The sequence below is a fragment of the Leucoraja erinacea genome, chromosome 2, assembly GCF_028641065.1.
Source record: "Leucoraja erinacea ecotype New England chromosome 2, Leri_hhj_1, whole genome shotgun sequence".
Taxonomy (NCBI): domain Eukaryota; kingdom Metazoa; phylum Chordata; class Chondrichthyes; order Rajiformes; family Rajidae; genus Leucoraja; species Leucoraja erinaceus.
In genome coordinates this window covers 133,381,926-133,404,980 of record NC_073378.1, presented here as the reverse complement: position 1 = coordinate 133,404,980, position 23,055 = coordinate 133,381,926, and the positions used below count along the sequence as shown (strand labels likewise).

The following is a 23,055-nucleotide window of genomic DNA, read 5'->3' as shown; positions in this document are numbered from 1 at the left end:
AGAATAGAATAAAGGGGCCATGGCAAATTTCAGCAGGGGCCACAGAATAAATTGGGGATTTAGGGGGCCACAGGTTCAATGAAGGGGCCATTTCTTCAGCTAATAATGTCAGGGGGGGCCACAGAAAAAATTAAAGAGCCCAAGAACTAAAAAAGGTTGGGAGCCACTGGGTTAGGTCACATTCAGAGTATTGCATGTTCTGGTCACATCCCATTATGGGAAGGATGTAGAGATTTTGGAGAAGGCACAATATAATACAATACAATACCGTTTATTGTAATTTGAACCTCAAATGAAGTTCAAACAAAATTTAGTTTCTGCAGTCTTACAACAAGAAAAGAACCAAGACACACAGCAACACAGACATCCATCACAGTGAATCTCCTCCTCACTGTGCTGGAAGGCAAAGTATTGTCTCTTCCCTGCTCTCCATTCTTCTCCCGATGTCAAAGCCCCCGGCGGGCGCTGGCAAGTCCAGCGGACTTTAAAGCCACGCCGGGCGTTGTAAACTCCCACTCCAGGTCATTTTCAACCCCGCATTTTGGGCTGGAAAAGTTGCCGTTGCGGGAGCTCCGAAAAGCGGTCTCCCACCAGGGATCCGCGAGTTCCCGATGTCGTCGTCCACCGGGCCTGCGGCTGGAGCCTCCGAAGCTACGAAGTCGGGCCGCACCCGCGCGCCACCACAGCTCTCCACGCTCCGAAGCTGGCCAGCTCCACGAATGGTAGGTCCACAGGCTCCATGACTAGAGCTCCCAGGTCGTTCCGGCTGGAGGCCCCAACGACAACGGAGACCCGACAGGGAAAAGGTCGGGTCCCCCGTACAGGGAAGAGGTTTAAAAGTTTACCCCACCGCCCTCCACACATACCCAGTTAAAAACAATTAAAAAACCACTACCAACTATACACTCAACGGGACAAGAAAAATAAAAAAGACAGACGGACTTGCAGAGGCCGCTGCAACGTAGGTCGCCCGCCCACTATAGAAGAGTTTTACCACAACACTGTCTAGACTACAGGAATTAGGTATAAGGAGAGGTTAGACAAACATGGATTGTATTCTCTGGAGCAAAGACCTGAACTGTGGGAAGATCTGAAATAAGTTATGTCACAAATAAGTTATAAATCACAAGACGCACAGAAGGAGTAGACAGTCAGATTTCTTTCCCCCAGGTAGAAATACCAAATATTAAAGGCCAAAGATGAGGGGGGAATCTTTAAAGGAGATGTGCGGGTCAGGTCTTTCACGTGGAGAGTGTCATAGGGTAATACAGCACAGGAACAGGCCCTTTGGTCCAATTAGGCCATGCTGGTCAAGATGCCTGAAGATAATCTAATTTGCCCGTATTTGATCTATATCCCACTACACCTTATCTAAATAAGGTACCTATCTAAATGTTGTTATTGTGTCTGCCTCAGCCACTTCCTCTGGCATCTCATTCCACATACCCAAGAACCTCTATGTGAAGAAGTTGGCCTTCAGTTATCTTATTAAATCTTCCCCCTTTTACCTTAAACCTATGGCCTCTTGATCTTTAGGAAAATGACTATGCATTCACCCTATCTATTTCCCACATGATTTTCTCCAGCTTCATAAGATCAATCCTCAGCCTCCTGTGCTCCTGTGAAGCAAATCCTAGCCTGCCCAACCTCTCTCCCTGTAGCACAGGCTCCAAGAGTCCTGGCAACATCCTCATAAATCTTCTCTGCACATTTCAGCTTATAGGCATCGTTCCTGTAGCAGGGTACCAAAACTGAACATGATCCACCAGGCAAGGTGTCACTAACAACTTCGACATCTTCTGGAGTAGCAGTAAAGCTCACTACATCTTCTGGAGTAGCAGTCCTTGTTCTTAATTCCCTGTGCAACACTGCAGGGTGGGTAAGTTTGCTTACAGTAGTGTGAACACAATGTTCCACTGGTAGGTAGACACAAAACGCTGGAGTAACTCAGCGGGATAGGCAGCATCTTTGGAGAGAAGGAATGGGTGTTGTATCTCCTGCAGTTGCTGGGGAAAGTACCTGGGGAGAGCGTGGTTTGGGTGGGTAAGGATGAGTTGACCAGGGAGTTACTGAGGGAATGGTCTCTGTGGAAAGCAGACAGAGGTGGAGATGGGAAGATGTAGCTAGTGGTGGGATCCCGTTGGAGGTGGTAAAATTGTCGGAGGACTATGTGCTGTATGCGACGGCTGATAGGGTGGAAGGTTCGGACTTGGAAGACTCCGTCTCTGTCACAACTGGGAGGAGGGGGAGCAAGAGCGGAGCTGCGGGATATCGAGGAGACACGAGTGATGGCCTCATCTATGATAGAAGAGGGGAACCCCCGTTCCCTAAAGAATAAGGACTATGCCCTGGTTTCGATCACCACATCTTGGGCGCAGATGCAACGCAGACGGAGGAATTGGGAATAAAGGATAGTCTTTACAGGAAGCAGGGTGGGAAGAAGTGTAGTCTAGATAACTGTGGATGTCAGTGGGTTTATAATAGACGCCAGTTGATAGTCTGTCTATTGTGATGGAGACAGTGAGATCAAGAAATGGTAGGGGGATGTCGGAGATGGTCCAAGTGACTTTGAGTGCAGGATGAAATTAGTAGTAAGGTTAACAAAGTCAGTGAGTTCTGCATGTGTGCAGGAGGTAGCACCGATGCAGTTGTCAATGTTGCAGAGCTAGAGTACTCCCTGGAACAAGAGAAAGTTGGCAACCTTAGTCAGGGGGCATGGTGAAGACAACAAGGGTGGGGGTCGGAGGAGGGCAGGTGAGTGGAGGGTGGCTGAGGCGAGGTCTGGTGGGTGTTCAGAGAGGAGGGGGCAATGAGGACCAGTGCACAGGCAGTGCTGGGGCCACCTAGTTAAAAGTGGGGGAAGGGAAGACCCAGTGGACCCACCACTGAGGTTCCCTGTAGGAGGGGGAGCAGTTGGACACCGGAGAGTCAGCCACGTGCATCATGGAGGCTGTGGGCCTGGGGCTGAGCCTGGAATTCAGGTGAGGTGACGGCTCTGGCCCGCTGGTGGGCGGTGGAAAGGTGAGGGTTGGCGGAGTCGCTGGTGCAGGCCCCCGGGGGCTGGAGTAAAAATATGGGTCAGCAGACGAAGCATCAGTAGCCCTGGTCAGTAGGGAGGTGGCGAAGGTCTGTAACAGCGGCAGCGGTGCCCTACCTGATCTCATGGTTGAACACTTTAACACCCCCTCCCATTCCTACACTGACTTTTCTGTCCTGGGCCTCCTCCACTGTCAGAGTGAGGCCCAGCGCAAATTGGAGGAACAGTACATCATATTTCGCTTGGGCAGCTTACACCCCAGTGGTATGAACATTGACTTCACTAACATCAAATAACCCTTGCTTTCCCTCTCTTGCCATCCCTCCCCCTTCCCAGTTCTCCGACCAGTCTGACCTGTCTCGGACTACATTTTATCTGTTTGCTTTGTTGTTACCTTCTCCCAGCCAACAATGATCTATTCTACATTTTCCTTGAGCTTCATTCCCTTTGTCCTGTTTTCACACCTTACATTTCCTTATCTATGTATCTCCCTCTCCCCTGACATCAGATTGAAGAAGGGTCTCAACCCAAAACGTTATCCATTACTTCTCTCTAGGGATGCTGCCTGACACGTTAAGTTACTCCAGCATTTTATGTCTTTTTTTGTAATAGCCCTGTCTCACGGTGTGAACTGACCCACGAGGTACCCCGAGTGAAAGTCTCGTGGGTGTGTACGAGATTCCAAGTGTATGATTAAGAGCTTAACCAAGTTCCCATGGGTATGACAAGTTTGCCGTTTACTTGTCATTTCTGCGATGTTCCAAGTTCTTCTCCCGAGTTACTCTTGAGCCAACCCTGATTGAAGGTCTGTTTTAATAAGCAACAGTGTTAAAGAAGACACCTCCATCCTGCGGCTTTGAGTTAAAGATAGAATTCAGCGCGGCCGCATCTATTGATGTGACCTACAAAGGAAAAATGCGCATCGTCCAGTGCCAGAGCAGTTATACTTATGATTTGTTTGAAACACACAGGTTTGATATGTTTTAATTGAATTTACTGCCATGTCTACACACTGCGGGGAGGCGGGAGATGAAATCTTTGAATGTGGATGGATGTGCACATCAGATTGTTGTGAGACGGAGCTCAGGGTTCACCTCCTGAGCTGCTTTGGTGCCCAGGTGTGAGTTGAGGTGGAGGGAGGTTGGGGGGGGGGGGGGGGGGGGGGGGGGGGGATGCGCGGGCGTCATTAATCTGTCGGGGGTGACAAGACTCTTGGGTTAGGCTGGGATCATTCTCTGCGGGATGATCTTAATGCGGGAGACAGTGTCGGAGAGGTGTACTGACTGTGTGGGCAGACACTTTGGTAGTAATTGCCCACCAGTCTCAAAAGCCGCTGTGTCTCCCTGTCCTGGGATAGCAGATCAAACAGCACAATACCCCCCTCCCCGTCAATCACCTGCCATAACGCGAGAGAGATCATGCACTGTTGTACGTCTCCTTTGCAAGTCAGCGTTTCTGTCTTTCTTCACTCATTGTTGGCCCCATCTGTCGCCACCCCCACCCCCACCCGTCTGCTTCCCGGCCACGTGTGTGACCCCTTCCCTCCCTTCTCCAACTCCCCACCCATTGCACCGGGCACGGGGGCTTCGCACCGTCTTCACGTCGGCAATGCCAGCAGGTCAGTGCCAGTCACCCCGGGGCAGGAGCTTGGGGGCTCTCTCCAAGTGGGGGGAGAAAGAGCGAGGTGGGGGGGGAGAGAGAGGTGGGGGGGGGGGGGGGGGGGGGGGGGAAAAAGAGAGAAATGGGGGGGAGACATATATAACACATACAAAGCAGAGTTTTACTGTGTATGTGGGAGACACAGATGGACTGAGCACAATACCTCGGTCTTGCTGTGTGTGGGAGAGGGGTAGAAAGAGATGTACACTCACAGAGGCAGAATCTCTCAGCCTGTGTGAGAGGTAAGGACGGAGAGAGACACACACAAGGTGGATGTGAAATCTACCTGCCTGTTTCAGTGACAGGCACCCGCTGCCAGTGAATGAAGACACCCCCATCTGTCTCCCCCTCCTCCCCTCCACCACTCTCCACCCTCTCTCCTCCACCCCTCTCCCCCCCCCCAACCTTTCCCTCCCAACTCCAGTCCTGTCCCGACCCCCTGGGAAACTGAAGGAAATGACAATCAACTGCCACGGATACAAATAATGTCATACACAAGCAAGGGCAGATGCTGGTTGACAAAAAGTGAACACACGGTGCTGGAGTTACACAAAGACGCAGCAGAAATTTGGAAATGTCATCCCGTCACCCATCCCTGCTCTCCAGAGATGCTGCCTGCCCGCTGAGTTAAAGAGTTCCCACGGTAGACTCACGAGACACTAAGGTAAACGCACGGGCCACTACGTTCTTAAAACGAGTTTAAATGTTTCAATATTGAACTTCAGCAGTACATTTTACTCGTGGAAAACTTTAAACATGTTTGAATTTTTCCAAGAGTTAACATGTTTCACGAAATTCCTGCCGTTAGTGCCACGAGTCGCTAAGTTGTGTCCACGAGTTCTGACGATCCCGCTATGTTAATTGTACGTAGTTACCACGAGTTAAATTTGTTTTAAACTTGGGGTACCTCGTGGGTCAACTCGCACCTTTAGACAGGGGTTTATCCCTGCATCTGAAGTTCCTTGTGTCTTCTTATTGTTTAAAATACATTGGGAGAGGTTAATGGATAGGAAAGGTTTGGAGGATAAAGGGCAGGGTGCAGGCAATGGGGACTAGCTCATCTAGGCAATTTGGTTGGCATCACAATTAAAAGTTCGGCAAATAGTTAGTACAAATCAATATGTTCGGTTGAAGGGCCTGTTTCTTTGCAATATAATTCTATGATTCTATCATCACAATCATACCAATTAGTTGATATACCTATAGCTTCAGCCAAATCATTGATATAGGTTGTGATTTTCGAATGTTCAATGAGTTAATGTTGGATCACTATTGCCTAGTATCTATGGTGATGTGTTAACTGGTGATCAGGGCCACAATTGGGAGGTTGCTGAGTTTTGGCTAGGAGCTGGTAGGGATTTTAAAAGGATGAAGTTCCTGAGGTAGGGTTCTAGTTGTATTGTGCAGATTTCAAGAGCAAGCTGGTTCCTGGGAAGATGTGGTTCTTGAACCTGGTGGTCATAGTTTTCAGGATCCTATATCGTCTTCCCCATTTTAGCAGCAAAATGAGACAATAAAAAAAAGATAATAGACAATAGGTGCAGGAGTAGGCCATTTGGCCCTTCGTTCCAGTACCGCCATTCTTTATGATCAAGGCTGATCATCCACAATCAGTACCCCGTTCCTGCTTTCTACCCATAATCCCTTGACTGCCATCCTGCCATCCTTAAGAGCTCTGTCGAAGTTTTGCTTGAAAGCATCTAGAGAATTGGCCTCCACTGCCTTCTCAGGCAGAGAATTCCACAGATTCATAACTCTCTGTGTCATAAAGTGTTTCCTCATCTCCGTTCTAAATGTCTTACCCCTTATTCTTAAACTGTGGCCCCTGGTTCTGGACTCCCCCAACTTCGGGAACATGTTTCCTGCCTCTAGCGTGTCCAATCCCTTAAAAATCATATATGTTTCAAAACGATTCCCTCTCATCCTTCTAAATTCCAGTGTATACAAGCCCAGTCGCTCCATTCTTTCAACATATGACAATCCTGCCATCCCGGGAATTAACCTCGTGAACCAACGCTGCACTCCCTCAGTAGCCAGAATGTCCATCCACAGATTTGGAGACCCAAATTGCACACAGGCTGGCCAGGGTGGCACAAGGTTTTGATGATATTTGCTGCCTTTTTGAGACAGTGCCTCCTTTGATGCTGGGGTGGTCAGATATCTGTAATAGACCAGGCAGTGTCTACCACTCTGTTTAGCCTCTTTCATTCCTGGACATTTGAGTTACAAAATGGGGCCATGCTGCAACCAGTCAGTAGCTCTCTGCAATACACTAGTGGAAGTTTGATAGCATATTAAGCAATGTACCAAATCTCCTTAATTTCCTTCTGCCCAAACTTCAGTAACTAATGTTTACGTGTGCATACACAAAACTGCAATCCAGTTGCATGCATCATAATCTGAATCCCTATTCTTTTTATCAAATCTTTCAAACTCATTTTGCTTACCATCTGGAACACTTGGTCTAGGTCTAGGACGCTTTGCCGCATTAAAATATTTAGACATCCTGCTGTCGGATAATTCTCCTGCAAAAGGAAATGTTAGAATTAGGAGTGAGAATAGAACATACCAGCTCACTGCCCAGCATTCAATAACAAACTTGTTGGAGGAACTCAATGGGTCGAGCAGCAATTGTGGTCAGAAAACAACAGATGGATGAACATACAACAGTATCGCACAGGAACCAGCCCCTGTGTCGACCATGATGCCCATCAAAACTAATCCCTTCTACCTCTCTATCTCACTTCCGCTCGGATCTGTCTGTGATCTGCTGCACTGATGTGATGAGCTTCAATGCAAGCTTGAGAAACAGCACCTCATCTTCCAACTGAACAGGTTTCAACATTGATTACACAACGATGAATTTCAGGCAATTCATTGACATTATTATCATAGTAGCAGGTGCAAGGCCAGCAGCATAATCATGCACAAGACTCACCCCAGGCACTCCCTCTTCTTCTCGCTCCCATTGGGCAAAAAGTGTGAAAACGCACACCTCCAGATTCAGGGACAGTTTCTTCCCAGCTGTTATCAGGCAATTAAACCATCCTACTGCAACCCGAGATCAGCCCGAAACGACCATCTAACTCATCGGTGACCCTTGCACTATCTTTGATCGGGCTTTACTGTCTTTACCTGGCACTAAACATTGTTCCCTGAACATGTATCTGTACACTGCAAATGGCTCGATTGTAATCATGCATTGTCTCTCTAACTAAACTAAACAGAACTAGCTAGGTCTGCATTGCACAGAGACTGCTGGATTGGTTAGGAATCTCTTTTGGACTTGGATTCACCAACAGTTCTCATGTGAATATCACAGCTTTTTATGCTCCTTTGTTTTATCTTTCGCAGAGAGCCTTTGCTTGGATTCATCTAGACAACCCTAATTTGACCCTATCAGAGATACTCCCACTGTCCTATCCATTCTTCCCCCCAACTTAAAACACACTTATACTTCCTCACTTTCCATGTCCTGATCACCTTAGATATCGACCAGAGGTGTTCACTTTGCTTTGCTTGTACAGATGCTGCCTAACCTGCTGAAGTTTTATTGTTGGTGACAGTAAACTAACTCGTCTTTTTTCATGGCAGGGAGGATGGATGGAGCCTTTTGTGTCACATTTGACCCAACATATTATTAATGGAGGAAATTAAATGTATTCTGCTAATAACCATATTTCTTACCTCTTCTCCTTACACATGGTGCTGGTTCTGGTTCTGGTGGTAGTAGTGGTTCTACGTAAAAGGGGTCTATTGCTAAACACGAAAAAAGTTTTTTTCAAAGTCTTATTGGTCAAAAAATCCAAACGGAACAAATTCACACGGATAAACACAGAACCACATTGTACTTACACGGTCGCGCTTCTCCTGCTGCAACTGTAGACACATAAATAGAAAAAAAAAAGTGAATATATGGAAAGGCTGCATGCACATCAACTATTGATAGGTGAATAGATACAAACACCTCAGGAGAAATGGAGCTGAGAGGAATAACCTGTTCAGGTTTAAGAGCAGTTCTGGCCTAAGGAAGGTCCAGAAAAGTGCTGGAGAAATTCAGCGGGTGCAGCAGCATCTATGGGTTTCGGCCCGAAACGTTGCCTATTTCCTTCGCTCCATAGATGCTGCTGCACCCGCAGAGTTTCTCCAGCATTTTTGCCTACCTTCGATTTTCCAGCATCTGCAGTTCCTTCTTAAACACTCTAGTCTAAGCAATATCTTTAATGGTGGAGTGAGTGAGTGTGAGAGAAAGGACATAGCGCACCTGAGGAATGAGAAGAATAGAGGTCAAGTGAGATGATTTCAATTATGCATTGGAAGGTGAGGAAGTAGTTAATCTGAAGAGGCCAAGGGCTTTTCAGGGATTAAAATAAATTGAAGGCTATCAAAACATGAAGGGAATGATCATCAAACCAATTTTCATCCTATGTCATCTAATTTTTGATTCCTCAACCCTGGTAAAAGATCCTATATATTTGATATTAAGACGGCGGCGCGCACAGTCGCAGCGGCTCGGAGCTCTCCCTCTAGTTGCCGGTTTTTAGTGTTTTTCGTGTTTTTTTTAATGTTTACTTTCTGCACTGTGAGCCTTTCCCTTCAAATGGGAATGAACATAACTTATAACCGACTGCACATCTTGAATATTTGGAGTACAAACTACATTCCACCTCCTCCATCTGCTATATCGGAGGAGCTGCTCCGCACGGCGGTGCCTGCCTGGATAACGAGCCGAAGCAGCAAGCAGGGCAGACGGGGACGGAGACGGAGACGGGAGAGGAAGCAAAAGCGGGGCAAGCGGGCCGGCATCCACGATAGGCTGAGGAGCTCACCGGACCGACCAGCTTTGCCCAGCCTGTTTATAGCGAACGCCCAGTCCATTGTCAACAAGATCGACGACCTCAGACTGAGGCTTCACTCAAACAAGATAAGTAGCTGTGCTTTCTTCTTCACCGAAACCTGGCTGAATCCGAACATCCTTGACGCTGCTATTGAGCTAGCAGGCCGGACTGTTTATCGAGCAGACTGAACAGCTGACTCCGGTAAGGATAAAGGCGGTGGTGTGTGCATATATGTGTGTAACTTATGGTGCACCGCCACTGACATTGTTGTGACTTTTTGCTCCCCGGACATGGAGTTTATTACAGTGAAATGCAGACCGTTTTATCTGCCAAGGGAGTTTACAGTGGTGTTCCTCACTGCTGTTTATATACCACCACAAGCTAATGCTAAGGTAACACTGGCTAGTCTGCATGATGCTATCCACCAGCTGAAAAACAACCACCCAGACGGAGTGTTTTTAATAGCAGGAGACTTCAATCACGCCAAGCTGAAGACTGTAATGCCAACATTTCACCAGTTTATTGATTTTCCGACCAGAGGAAACAATATCTTGGACCAGGTCTACTGTAACATTGCCAAGGGCTACAAAGCGTCCCCCTGCCCCCATCTTGGCCGATCCGATCACATCAGTCTGTACTTAACACCTGCATACAGACCCCTCATTGCAAGGACAAAGCCAACAGTTCGCACCATCATGGTCTGGCCAGAAGGAGCCATGGACAGGCTACAGAACTGCTTTGAGTACACTGATTGGGACATCTTTAAACAGGCTGCCACTCACAACAACCACACAGACCTCAACACCTACACCTCATCAGTATTGGATTACATCACCTTCTGTATAAACAGTGTCACCACACAGAGACAATACTGACACTCCCCAACCATAAGCCATGGATGAATGGCGCTGTAACTGGTCTGCTGAAGGCCTGGGATGCAGCTTTCCACTCCGGTGATGCAGAGGCCTACAGAACAGCAAGGTCCAGTTTGAGGAAGGGCATCGGGGAAGCAAAGCACCGCTATACGAAGCGTATCGAGGAGCATTTTAACAGCTCAGACTCTCGACGCATGTGGCAGGGCATCAGAACCATCACCGGCTACAACAGCTCCACACACGCACAAAGCTCATCCCTCCCTGACGACCTGAACTGTTTTTTTGCCAGGTTTGATTGCGCCGACAGCAGTGACCCTCACATATGGGCACAGCAGGGACCCTCACCACCGGTGCTGACTCTGAGCCCCCACTCACAGCAGGGACCCTCCCACCGGCGCTGACTCTGACCACCGGCGCTGACTCTGAGCCCCCACTCACAGCAGGGACCCTCACCACCGGCGCTGACTCTGAGCCCCCACTCACAGCAGGGACCCTCCCTCACCACCGGTGCTGACTCTGAGCCCCCACTCACCGCAGGGACCCTCACCACCGGTGCTGACTCTGAGCCCCCACTCACAGCAGGGACCCTCCCTCACCACCGGCGCTGACTCTGAGCCCCCACTCACAGCAGGGACCCTCACCACCGGTGCTGACTCTGAGCCCCCACGACGCGAGACGGACCCTGCAGCACATCAACCCCAACAAGGCCACCGGACCTGACGGAGTACCAGGGCGGGTTCTGAAGCACTGCGCAGGGGAGCTGACTGCGGTGCTCACGGACCTGTTTAATACCTCCCTGCTGCAGGCCTCCGTCCCAACATGCCTCAAGACAGCCACAATCATCCCTGTGCCAGAACAATCAGCCATCAGGTCCCTCAACGATTATCGGCCAGTGGCGCTGACACCGGTGGTGATGAAGTGCTTCGAACGTCTGGTACTGGGACACTTGAAGAACAGCATCCCCCCCTCCTTAGACCACCACCAATTTGCCTATAGGGCAAACAGGTCGACGGAGGACGCAATGTCACTGGCCCTCCACTTCACCCTGACACACCTTGACCAGCGGGGCAGTTATGTGCGGATGCTATTCATAGATTATAGCTCCGCCTTTAACACCATCCCCCCCCATAAACTAGTCACCAAGCTGGACCACCAGCTGGGTCCTGGACTTTCTCACCGGCCGACCACAGACTGTGCGCATGGGGAGGCAGGTCTCCTCCAGCATCACCCTGAACATCGGCGCACCACAGGGCTGTGTGTTGAGCCCCTTCCTCTTCTCCCTCTACACTCTCGACTGCAAACCCACCCACGAGGCCAACACCATATTAAAATTTGCAGATGACACCATCGTGGTAGGCAGGATTACGTGTAACAACGAGGCCGCCTACAGGACAGAGGTAGAGAACCTGGCGAGCTGGAGCCGTGAGAACAACCTGATCCTCAACGCAGCAAAAACAAAGGAGATGATCCTGGACTTCAGGAGGAGACCGAAGACCTTCGTCCATCTGCCCATCACCATTAACGGCGAGACAGTGGAGGCTGTGCAGAACATCAGGTACCTCGGGGTCAACAACGTACCTCGGTGACTGTCAATCACCACCCCCCCCGGACACTTATTATTATTTATTCAAATCGTTTGCTATGTCGCTCTTGCAGGGAGATGCTAAATGCAATTTGTTGTCTCTGTACTGTACACTGACAATGACAATTAAAATTGAATCTGAATCTGAATCTGAACGTCAGCCACGACCTGACCTGGACCGTCAACATCATGGCGACGGCCAAGAAAGGACTTCAAAGGCTTCACTTCCTGAGGTGCTTGAAGAGGGCACATATCCCACAACAGCTGCTGGTGAGCTTCTACAGGTCAGCCATCGAGTCAGTTCTCACATACTGCATCATAGTATGGTACTCTGGCTGCACCGCAGAGAACAGGAAAGCTCTCCAACGCGTCATTAAGACTGCTGAGAGGATCACTGGCACCCAGCTCCCCAGACTGGAGGACATCTACCGGACCCCGCTGCATCCGGAGGGTCAAGGGCATCATTAGAGACAGCACACACCCTGGACACTGCCTCTTCACCCCCCCTGCCCTCAGGAAGACGATACAGGACACTGAACGCCCGCACGACAAGACTAAAAAAACAGCTTCTACCATAGAGCTGTGACACTACTGAACTCTATCCCCCTCCCACACTGATCCCCCCCTCTCTCTCACACACCCGCCCATACTCCTATATGTTTATAGTCTAATTTTTTTAATAGTTCTTTTTTAAACGTATTTTATCCTCATATTCCTGTGCAGCTGGAGGACTGCTCCAACAAAATGTTGTTGCCTTGTACAATGACAATAAAGATTATTATTATTATTATTATTATATTATAGCATTTTTATAAGATCACCTCGCAGGCTCCAACACTCAAAGGAATGAAGTCTTAGTGATGGCGCCATCCTCGTAATTCAGCAAAAGGAAATGAACAGACAATGTTTTGGGTTGGGAGCCTTCTTCAGACTGATTGCGGAGAAGGGAGATAGCTGGTAGAAAGAAGTGATGGGAAGAAGAGCTGGCGAGTGATGGGTAGTTCCAGTTAATGGGGTTTGGTTGGCAGGTGGGAAGGAAGAGTGGAGATAGTAACCAAGGCTGGAGGTGATACGTGGAGAAGGCAAAATAATGCAAATGGTGGATTCTTTGAAGGAAGATGGGGAGTATAATGTAGAACCAGAGGAAGGGATGGTTGGTAAATGGGACCAGGGGAAAGAAGAAATATGGTAGATCTGGGATAGGGAAGAATGAATGATAAGCATGTGGAAAAGGGGAAAGAAAGTGGGTGACAGAAGTGTGTGAGTGTGTGTGTGGGGGGGAGGGTGCATCAAGGGGTGAATGGAGAAGTACGAGGGGAGCTGGGTAGATGATATGGGAAGGTAAGGTTACATGAAATTGGAGGATTCAATGGTGATGGCAGTGGGTGGTAGCCCATCCGAGTGGAATATTACGTGCTGTTCTTGCAGTCTGTGGCCAAAGTTGACTGGAAAGATACCCTAGCAGGGATGACAGTGGAACAACAATGGCAGGTATTTCTGGGAATAATACAGAAGGTGCAGGATCAGTTCATTCCAAAGAGGAAGAAAGATTCCAAGGGGAGTAAGGGGCGACCGTGGCTGACAAAGGAAGTCAGGGACAGTACAAAAATAAAAGAGAAGTACGACGTAGCAAAGATGAGCGGGAAGCAAGAGGATTGGGTAATATTTTAAGAGCAACAGAAGAGAACTAACAAGGCAATACGGGGAGAAAAGATGAGGTACGAAGGTAAGCTAGCCAAGAATATAAAGGAGGATAGTAAACGCTTCTTTAGGTATGTGGAGGAAAAAAATAGTTAAGACCAAAGTTGGACCCTTGAAGACTGAAACAGGTGAATTTATTATGGGGAACAAGGAAATGGCAGATGAGTTGAACAGGTACTTTGGATCTGTCTTCACTAAGGATGACACAAACAATCTCCCTGATGTACTAGTGGCCAGAGGATCTGGGGTGACGGAGGAACTGAAGGAAATCCACATTAGGCAGGAAATGGTGTTGGTTAGACTGATGGGACTGAAGGCTGATAAATCCCCAGGGCCCGATGGTCTGCATCCCAGGGTACTTAAGGAAGTGGCTCTAGAAATCATGGATGCATTGGTGATTATTTTGCAATGTTCTATATATTCAGGATCATTTCCTGTGGATTGGAGGGTAGCTAATGCTATTCCACTTTTTAAGAAAGGCAGGAGAGAGAAAACAGGGAATTATAGACCAGTTAGCCTGACATTGGTGGTGGGGAAGATGCTGGAGTCAATTATAAATGATGAAATAGCCGCACATTTGGATAGCAGTAACAGGATTGGTCCGAGTCAGCATGGATTTACACAGGGGAAATCATGCTTGACTAATCTTCTGGAATTTGAGGATGTAACTGGGAAAATAGACAAGGGAGAGCCAGTGGATGTAGTGTACCTGGACTTTCAGAAAGCATTTGATAATGTCCCACATTGGAGATTAGTGGGTAAAACTAGGGCCAATGGTATTGGGGTCAGAGTGCTGACATGGATAGAAAATTGGTTGTCAGACAGGAAACAAAGAGTAGGTATTAATGGGCCCCTTTCAGAAATGGCATGCAGTGACTAGTGGGGTACCACAAGGCTCAGTGCTGGGGCCACAGCTATGAACAATATATATTAATCATTTAGATGAAGGCATTACAAATAACATTATCAAATTTGCAGATGACACAAAGCTGGGTGGCGGTGTGAACTGTGAGGAGGATGCTATGATGCAGGTTGACTTGGACTGGTTGGGTGAGTGGGCAGATGCATGGCAGATGCAGTTTAATGTGGTTAAATGTGAGGTTATCCACTTTGGTAGCAAAAACAGGAAGGAAGATTATTATCTAAATGGTGTCAAGTTGGGGAAAGTGGAAGTACCCTGTACAATGGGCTCTGGGGGTCCGTGTTCATCAGTCAATGAAAGTAAGCATGCAGGTAACAGCGGGCAGTGGTGAAAGTGAATGGTATGTTGGCCTTCATAACAAAAGGAGTTGAGTATAGGAGCAAAGAGGTCCTTCTGCAGTTGTACAGAGCCCTATTGAGATCTGGAGTATTGTGTGCAGTTTTGGTCTCCAAATTTGAGGAAGGACATTCTTGCTATTGAGTGAGTGCAGCGTAGGTTCACAAGGTTAATTCCCGGGATGGCGGGACTGTCATATGCTGAGAGAATGGAGCGGTTGGGGTTGTATACTCTGGAATTTAGAAGGATGAGAGGGGGTCTTATTGAAACATAAGATTATTAAGGGTTTGGACAGGCTAGAGGCAGGAAACATGTTCCCGATATTGGGGCAGTCCAGAACCAGGGGCCACAGTTTAATAATAAAGGGGAAAGCATTTAGAACAGAGATGAGGAAACATTTTTTCACCCAGAGATGTGTGAGTTTGTGGAATTCTCTGCCTCACAAGGTAGTGGAGGCCAGTTCTCGGTACTTTCAAGAGAGAGCTAGATAGGGCTCTTCAAGATAGCAGAGTCAGGAGATATGGGGAGAAGGCAGGAACGGGGTACTGATTGGGGATGATCAGCCATGATCACATTGAATGGAGGTAGAAACATAGAAACATAGAAATTAGGTGCAGGAGTAGGCCATTCGGCCCTTCGAGCCTGCACCGCCATTTAATATGATCATGGCTGATCATCCAACAGTATCCCGTACCTGCCTTCTCTCCATACCCTCTGATCCCCTTGGCCACAAGGGCCACATCTAACTCCCTCTTAAATATAGCCAATGAACTGGCCTCAACTACCCTCTGTGACAGAGAGTTCCAGAGATTCACCACTCTCTGTGTGAAAAACAGCCCATTGTACAGAAAAACGGTGCTGGCTCGAAGGGCCGAATGGCCTACTCCTGCACCTATTGTCTATTGTCTATAGTCTACGATCTACCTCATTCAAAACCCACAGACTATCTTTAATCGGTCTTTACTGTACTTTATCTTGCACTAAATATTATTTCCTTTATCCTGTATTTGTACACTGGCTTGTTTGTAATCATGTATAGTTTTTCTGCTGACTGGATAACACGCAACAACAAAGCTTTTCACTGTACTTCGGTACATCCAACAATCTGCATCTCCTCCAACCTCATCTATTGCATCCACTGCTCTAAATGTCAGCTGATCTACATTACATCGGTGAGACTAAGTGTCGGCTTGGCGATCGTTTCGCCGAACACCTCAGCTCAGTCTGCATTAACCAACCTGATCTCCCCGATGGCTCAGCACTTCAACGCTCCCTCCCATTACGAATCCGACTTTTCTGTCCTGGGCCTCTTCCATGGCCAGAGTGAGAACCACCGCAAATTGGAGGAGCAGCACCTCATATTCCGCTTGGGCAGTCTGCACCCTAGCGGCATAAACATTCTACAATTCTACATTCTACAATTTTCACTATCCCTTGCTGTCTCCTCCCCTTCTCAGCTCTCCCTCAGCCCTCAAGCTCCTCCTCTTCCTTTCTCCTTTCTTCTCCGCAGTCCCCCCACCCTTCATCAGTCTGAAGAAGTGTTTCGGCCCAAAACGTTGCCCATTTCCTTCACTCCACAGATGCTGCTGCACCCGCTGAGTTTCTCCAGCACTTTTGTCTACCTTTGATATTCCAGCATTTGCAGTTCCTTCTTAAACATCTATCAACAAGCTAATCTAAACAAATGATTATTGCCTTTGAGGTCCTAACTTTTCCCTTACTTCTGAATGTCTGGCTGTAGGGGCGTAACACATTCCCACACCATGCAGGGCTCACAATGAGTTACAGAAATATCCGCTGTCCTTCCTCATAACAACTGCATGCGTGTGCATTGCTGTCCCTCAATACAGTACCAGACAGTACACCTTCAAAGCGTCATTCCCAACATTTTCTAACGCTGAGTACCAGATTAAGGTTCTGCATTTCTTGCCTCTTCCTACCCTTCTAGATGGTCAACCATTTATAACCTGAATGTGTGGTGGCCAACTCCCTAAATCTTTCTTCCAGGATCTCACAGTCACATTGACTCTACGTGCTTCTCGAGATGGAAATCAAATAGTTGGAGGCACTTCCTGCAAAAATGGTCCCGGAATTCCATAGTGGTGCAAGTATTAGAATCTGCTTGTGATCTAATGAAAAAGGCTGCCAACTCTGATGAGCCATGTTCTTTTAACTTTTCATCTTTTCCAATGTTTTTGTACCTGAAATGTCCCTGAGGTTTTCTGCAGATTGATATTTAAATGCCTGGATTTTGGAACATTCTAGGTGAATGCCATAATTTATGAGTTTGTTAATTTACCATTTTTTTTCTGTGCTTTGGATGATGGACGTGGAATGTATTAAGACCCAATAATGCACTGCGGCATTTGATCCATACATAATATTATAGAGTGGTAGTGGTGTGTTTCAGCGAAGGAGTGGTGGGGGTATGAAAATAAAGGCTTAATACGTTTCACATTGAATTGTTTTACTGTTAAAAAGTATTACAGGACTTACATCCACCAGGTATGTCCTCCTCGTCTACTGGAGCTCGTGTTTCAGTAACTGTTGATAAATAAGATAAAGATTCCTTTATGTTTTCACCGATCAAACAAAACAATTGCAGAAGTGACAGGGTAGGTTGAAAAAAGATAATTCATAATGGACATGGAATTCAAAGAACTACAGTAAGGAGATTATATTAAACCACCAGAACATGTTCGGGAAACATGCTAACCCAAGCAGAACCATGATTATCTCTAATCAACCAACCAAAAAAATTGCTCTGCACATCGGCGCATCACCTTTAAATTTTGACCCTCGCACCTTAAAGCTATGCCCTCTAGTATTTGACATTTCCATCCTGGGAAGAAGGTTTAACTGTCTACCCTATCTATACCTCTCATAATGTTATTTACCTCCATTAAATTCTCCCTTTAAACTCCTATGCTCCAGTGAAAGCAATCCAAGTTTGTCCAACCGATCATGTAAATCCCCTCTACTCCTGACCGCATTCTGATTTACCTCTTCTACACCGTCTCCAAAGCCTCCACATCGTTCCTGTTATGTAGTGGCCAGAGCTGCAGACCAAGATGAAGGCAAGCATACCTTACATCTTCCCCATGGACTTGTGCTGCCACTTTCAGGGACCTAAGGACTTAGAACACAAGACCCCACTGTACGTCAATGCAGTTAAGGGTCTTGCCATTAACTTTATACTTCCTCCTTATATTTGATCTCCCAAAGTGGAACTCCTCACATTTGCTTGGATAAAACTTTGTGTGCTATTTCTCCAACTATATCAACATTCTGCTGTATGCTTTGGAAGATGTCTCTAAGAACAATGAAAGTCCCTCAGAAAGTCAGGGATTACATTTCCTGTTGTAAAATGTCTTAAGGTGGGTGCAAGTTTAGTACTATCCAGGATAAGACCACCCAAACAGAAATTGTCTCACTCTTAACCCTACCTCAGTATACATTTCTAAAGTTCTAAATGTAAATGATCAACCCCCCTCTGACAGACCAAATACTTATTTCCTTGTTTTTATCTCCCATTCTCTCTGGAACCATTCCATCTTATAGATATAACCATATAACAATTACAGCACGGAAACAGGCCATCTCGGCCCTACAAGTCCGTGCCGAACAATTATTTTCCCTTAGTCCCACCTTCCTGCACTCATACCATAACCCTCCATTCCCTTCTCATCCATATGCCTATCCAATTTATTTTTAAATGATACCATCGAACCTGCCTCCACCACTTCCACTGGAAGCTCATTCCACACCGCTACCACTCTCTGAGTAAAGAAGTTCCCCCTCATGTTACCCCTAAACTTCTGCCCCTTAATTCTGAAGTCATGTCCTCTTGTTTGAATTGTTTGAATCTTCCCTATTCTCAAAGGGAAAAGCTTGTCCACATCAACTCTGTATCCCCCTCATCATTTTAAAGACCTCTATCAAGTCCCCCCTTAACCTTCTGCGCTCCAGAGAATAAAGACCTAACTTATTCAACCTTTCTCTGTAACTTAGTTGCTGAAACCCAGGCAACATTCTAGTAAATCTCCTCTGTACTCTCTCTATTTTGTTGACATCCTTCCTATAATTGGGCGACCAAAATTGTACACCATACTCCAGATTTGGTCTCACCAATGCCTTGTACAATTTTAACATTACATCCCAGCTTCTATACTCAATGCTCTGATTTATAAAGGCTAGCATACCAAAAGCTTTCTTTACCCCCCTATCTATATGAGATTCCACCTTCAAGGAACTATGCACGGTTGTTCCCAGATCCCTCTGTTCAACTGTATTCTTCAATTCCCTACCATTTACCATGTACGTCCTATTTTGATTTGTCCTGCCAAGGTGTAGCACCTCACACTTATCAGCATTAAACTCCATCTGCCATCTTTCAGTCCACTCTTCCAACTGGCATAAATCTCTCTGTAGACTTTGAAAATCTACTTCATTATCCACAACCCCACCTATCTTAGTATCATCTGCATACATTAATCCAATTTACCACACCATCATCCAGATCATTGATGTACATGACAAACAACAGTGGACCCCACACAGATCTCTGTGGCACCCAACCTGACAAACAACCATCCACCATTACTCTCTGGCATCTCCCATTCAGCCACTGTTGAATCCATCTTGCTACTACACCATTAATACCCAACCATTGAACCTTCTTAACCAACCTTCCATGAGGAACCTTGTCAAAGGCCTTACTGAAGTCCATATATACAACATCCACTGCTTTACCCTCATCAACTTCCCGAGTAACCTCTTCAAAAAATTCAAGATTAGTCAAACATGACCTTCCAGGCACAAATCCATGTTGACTGTTCCTAATCAGACCCTGTTTATCCAGATGCTTATATATTATCTCTAAGTATCCTTTCCATTAATTTGCCCACCACTGACGTCAAACTAACAGGTCTATAATTGCTAGGTTTACTCTTAAAACCCTTTTTAAACAATGGAACAACATGCGCAGTACACCAGCACTATTCCCGTTTCAAATGACATTTGAAATATTTCTGTCATAGCCCCTGCTATTTCTACACTAACTTCCCTCAATGTCCTAGGGAATATCCTGTCCGGACCTGGAGAGTTATCCACTTTTATATTTCTCAAAAGTGTCAGTACTTCCTCTTCTTTGAATCTCATAGTTTCCATAGCTACTCTACTTGTTTCCCTTACCTCACATAATTCAATGTCCTTCTCCTTGGTGAATACCGAAGAAAATAAATTGTTCAATATCTCCCCCATCTCTTTTGACTCTGCAGATAGCTGTCCACTCTGACTCTCTAATGGACCAACTTTATCCCTCGTTATCCTTTTGCTATTAATATAGCTGTAGAAACCCTTTGGATTTACTTTCACCTTACTTGCCAAAGCAACCTCATATCTTCTTTTAGCTTTTCTAATTTCTTTCTTAAGATTCTTTTTACATTATTTATACTCCTCAAGCACCTCATTTACTCCATGCTGCCTATAATTATTGTAGATCTCTCTCTTTTTCCGAACCGTGTCCAATTTCCCTTGAAAACCATGGCTCTTTCCAATTTTTACTATTTCCTTTCAACCGAACAGGGACATAAAGATTCTGTACTCTTAACATTTCACCTTTAAATGTCCTCCATTTCTCTTCCACATCTTTCCCATAAAACAAACTGTCCCAATTTACTCCTTTTAAATCCTTTCGCATCTCCTCAAAGTTAGCCTTTCTCCAATCAAAAATCTCAACCCTAGGTCCAGTTCTGACCCTCTCCATAATTATATTGAAACTAATGGTATTGTGATCACTGGTCCCGAACTGTTCCCCAACGCATACTTCTGCCACCTGACCTGTCTCATTTCCTAACAGGAGGTCCAGCACCGCCCCTTCTCTAGTAGGTACTTCTATGTATTGCTGCGTATGTATATGTATATGTATATGACTTCAATGGAACTGAATTTCAATGTGCTGTTATTGTTATCCAGTAATTTAGTGCAGCAGGGGATGGTTCCTGGATATATTCTCCCCTCCCCTCAAATTCTTTTTTCATGCTGCTCCTCCCTCGATCCTGTCAGAATTAAATTGAAAAGAAAGAAGAACCATGCTATCCTTAATTATACTTACACATTAGTTCAGGTGGCTCAGGTTCGGGCGCCACTAAAAGAAAAGATAATGTCTCAATGTCCACATTATGCAAGATAGTGTTCAGTTTGATTTTAGTTAGTTTAGTTTACTTTGGTTTTTATCACATATATCGTACAATAAAAAGCTTTTTGTTTTTGGTGTATTACCAGTGGTTGTGTGTCGTTATGTTGCTCAATATCTGTAATTTCTCAATTCTATAATTTTATTTTAGCTTAGTTTAGTTTAGTTTAGAAATACAATGCAGAAACAGGCCCTTCGGTCCACCGAGTTTGCGCCGAACAGTGATCCCCGCACATTATCACTTATCCTACACACACTAGGGATAATTTATATTTATACCAAGCCATTTAACCTACAAACCTGCACGTCTTTTAAGTGTGGGAGGAAATCGAAGATCTCGGAAAAGACCCACGCAGGTCACGGGAAGAACGTACAAACTCCGTACGGGAAAGCACCGTCAGCAGGATGGAACCCAGGTCTCTGGCGCTGTAAGGCAGCAACTCTACTGCTGCGCTCCCATGCCTCCCTAAAGAAGCATCTTTTGAAAGAATGCTTAATAACATTAGGCAAAGACACATATTGCAGCAAATTTGCTACATTTTATTTCCCAGAATATAAATATATTATTTGTTTAGTCTACTGTGTCAAATTCAAGAAATTTATGTTCTTGCCACTCACTAATGCAGCAATGCAACTGCAGCCTCAAGCAATGCTTTTCCACACAGCACATTCGTTTCCATGGTCACTCAACTGGGCAAGTGATCAATGCAGCTGAATGAGTATTGAATGTTTATTTAATCATGCAAGGTTCATTGACTGTTGTAACAAAGTTAGCTATCCCGAGATGACCACGAGAAGATGGTGGAGAAGATTCTGAAGAAGTTGGTAAGCCACCACCTAGAATGGCTTCCAAAAAATAGACGCCTTATTTGTCTGCACTTTGGGGATTCTGCATTATGTCTTTCCTCTCTGTACCTTAGTGGGAGTGTACCACAAGGCAAACTGCCAGCGAATTGAGTTTGCCACCTGCAGGCTTTCAATCTATTGCAGACAAGCACTGATTTCTGGCAGTTTTTATCCATTTTATCCGTAGGAAAAGGAGATGAAGTGCAGCACAGAAACTCAATGATGCCACATAATTTGTGATCAACAAACTATGAAATGTAATGTACATCAACAGAGCAGTTGCCATCTGGAATGCTCTAGCAGCTATCAAGACGAATGTGAGGGAGTCCCAGAGATGTCTTTAGTGCCCAAGTGACAGGGTCATAGGGTCATACAGCACAAAAGCAGGCCTATCAGTTCAACCTGTCCATGCCAATCAAGATGCCTATCTATGCCAGTCCAATTTGCAATGGTGTGACCCATATCATTCCAAATATTTCCTATCCAAAAGTGCTGGAGTAACTCAGGTCAGGCAGCATTTCTGGGGAACTTTTTTGGATAGGTGACTTTTCGGATCGGGACACTTCTTCAGACTGAAGAAGGGACTCAATCCAAAATGTCACCTATCCATGTTCTCCAGAGGTGCTGCTGGATCTGCGGAGTTACTTCAGCACTTTGTGTTCTTTGTGTATTAACAAGCATCTGCACTTCCTTGTTTCTGAACATTTCCTGTCCATGTACCAATTCAAATGCCTTTTAAATGTAGTTATTCCTGTTTTGTTTCACCCCTTGGGTTTCTGATTGTGAACTCTAGCCTGCATAGATTCCACATAGCAACACAAAACTCCTGCAAAGGATGGTACCAATTAATATTGATCTCCAGTGATTTTTTCTCTTACAGGTCTGAACATCAAATAACAGGTTATTTTTCATGGAGCAATCTGTTCTAACAATCAAATTTCCCTGACAACCTGCTGTTTGAAAAGCTCTTACCGCACCATGTTCAGGATGCTCCTTAACACAGGAATCACATTGCCTCGTCCACATACTGCTTCATCCTGATCCTTCTTGCATTTTCAACAAC

General features: G+C 46.0%; 1 protein-coding gene across 2 annotated transcripts in view; it reads right to left on the bottom strand.

Moving 5' to 3' along the window:
• LOC129715905 (uncharacterized) overlaps positions 1 to 21,118 on the bottom strand; it is a 101,629-nt gene extending 80,511 nt beyond the window's left edge. For both annotated transcript variants that reach the window (XR_008726567.1, XM_055665798.1), the window contains exons 1-5: positions 21,066 to 21,118; positions 17,447 to 17,494; positions 8,552 to 8,575; positions 8,384 to 8,455; positions 7,144 to 7,221 (exon numbers count right to left, since the gene is read on the bottom strand). Coding sequence is in view for 1 of the 2 variants with exons in the window: in XM_055665798.1 (XP_055521773.1) it covers positions 7,144 to 7,221; positions 8,384 to 8,455; positions 8,552 to 8,575; positions 17,447 to 17,494; positions 21,066 to 21,069 (226 nt within the window). In the remaining variant the exon portion in view is untranslated. The remainder of the gene's footprint in view (positions 1 to 7,143; positions 7,222 to 8,383; positions 8,456 to 8,551; positions 8,576 to 17,446; positions 17,495 to 21,065) is intronic.
• Positions 21,119 to 23,055: the final 1,937 nt, after the last annotated feature.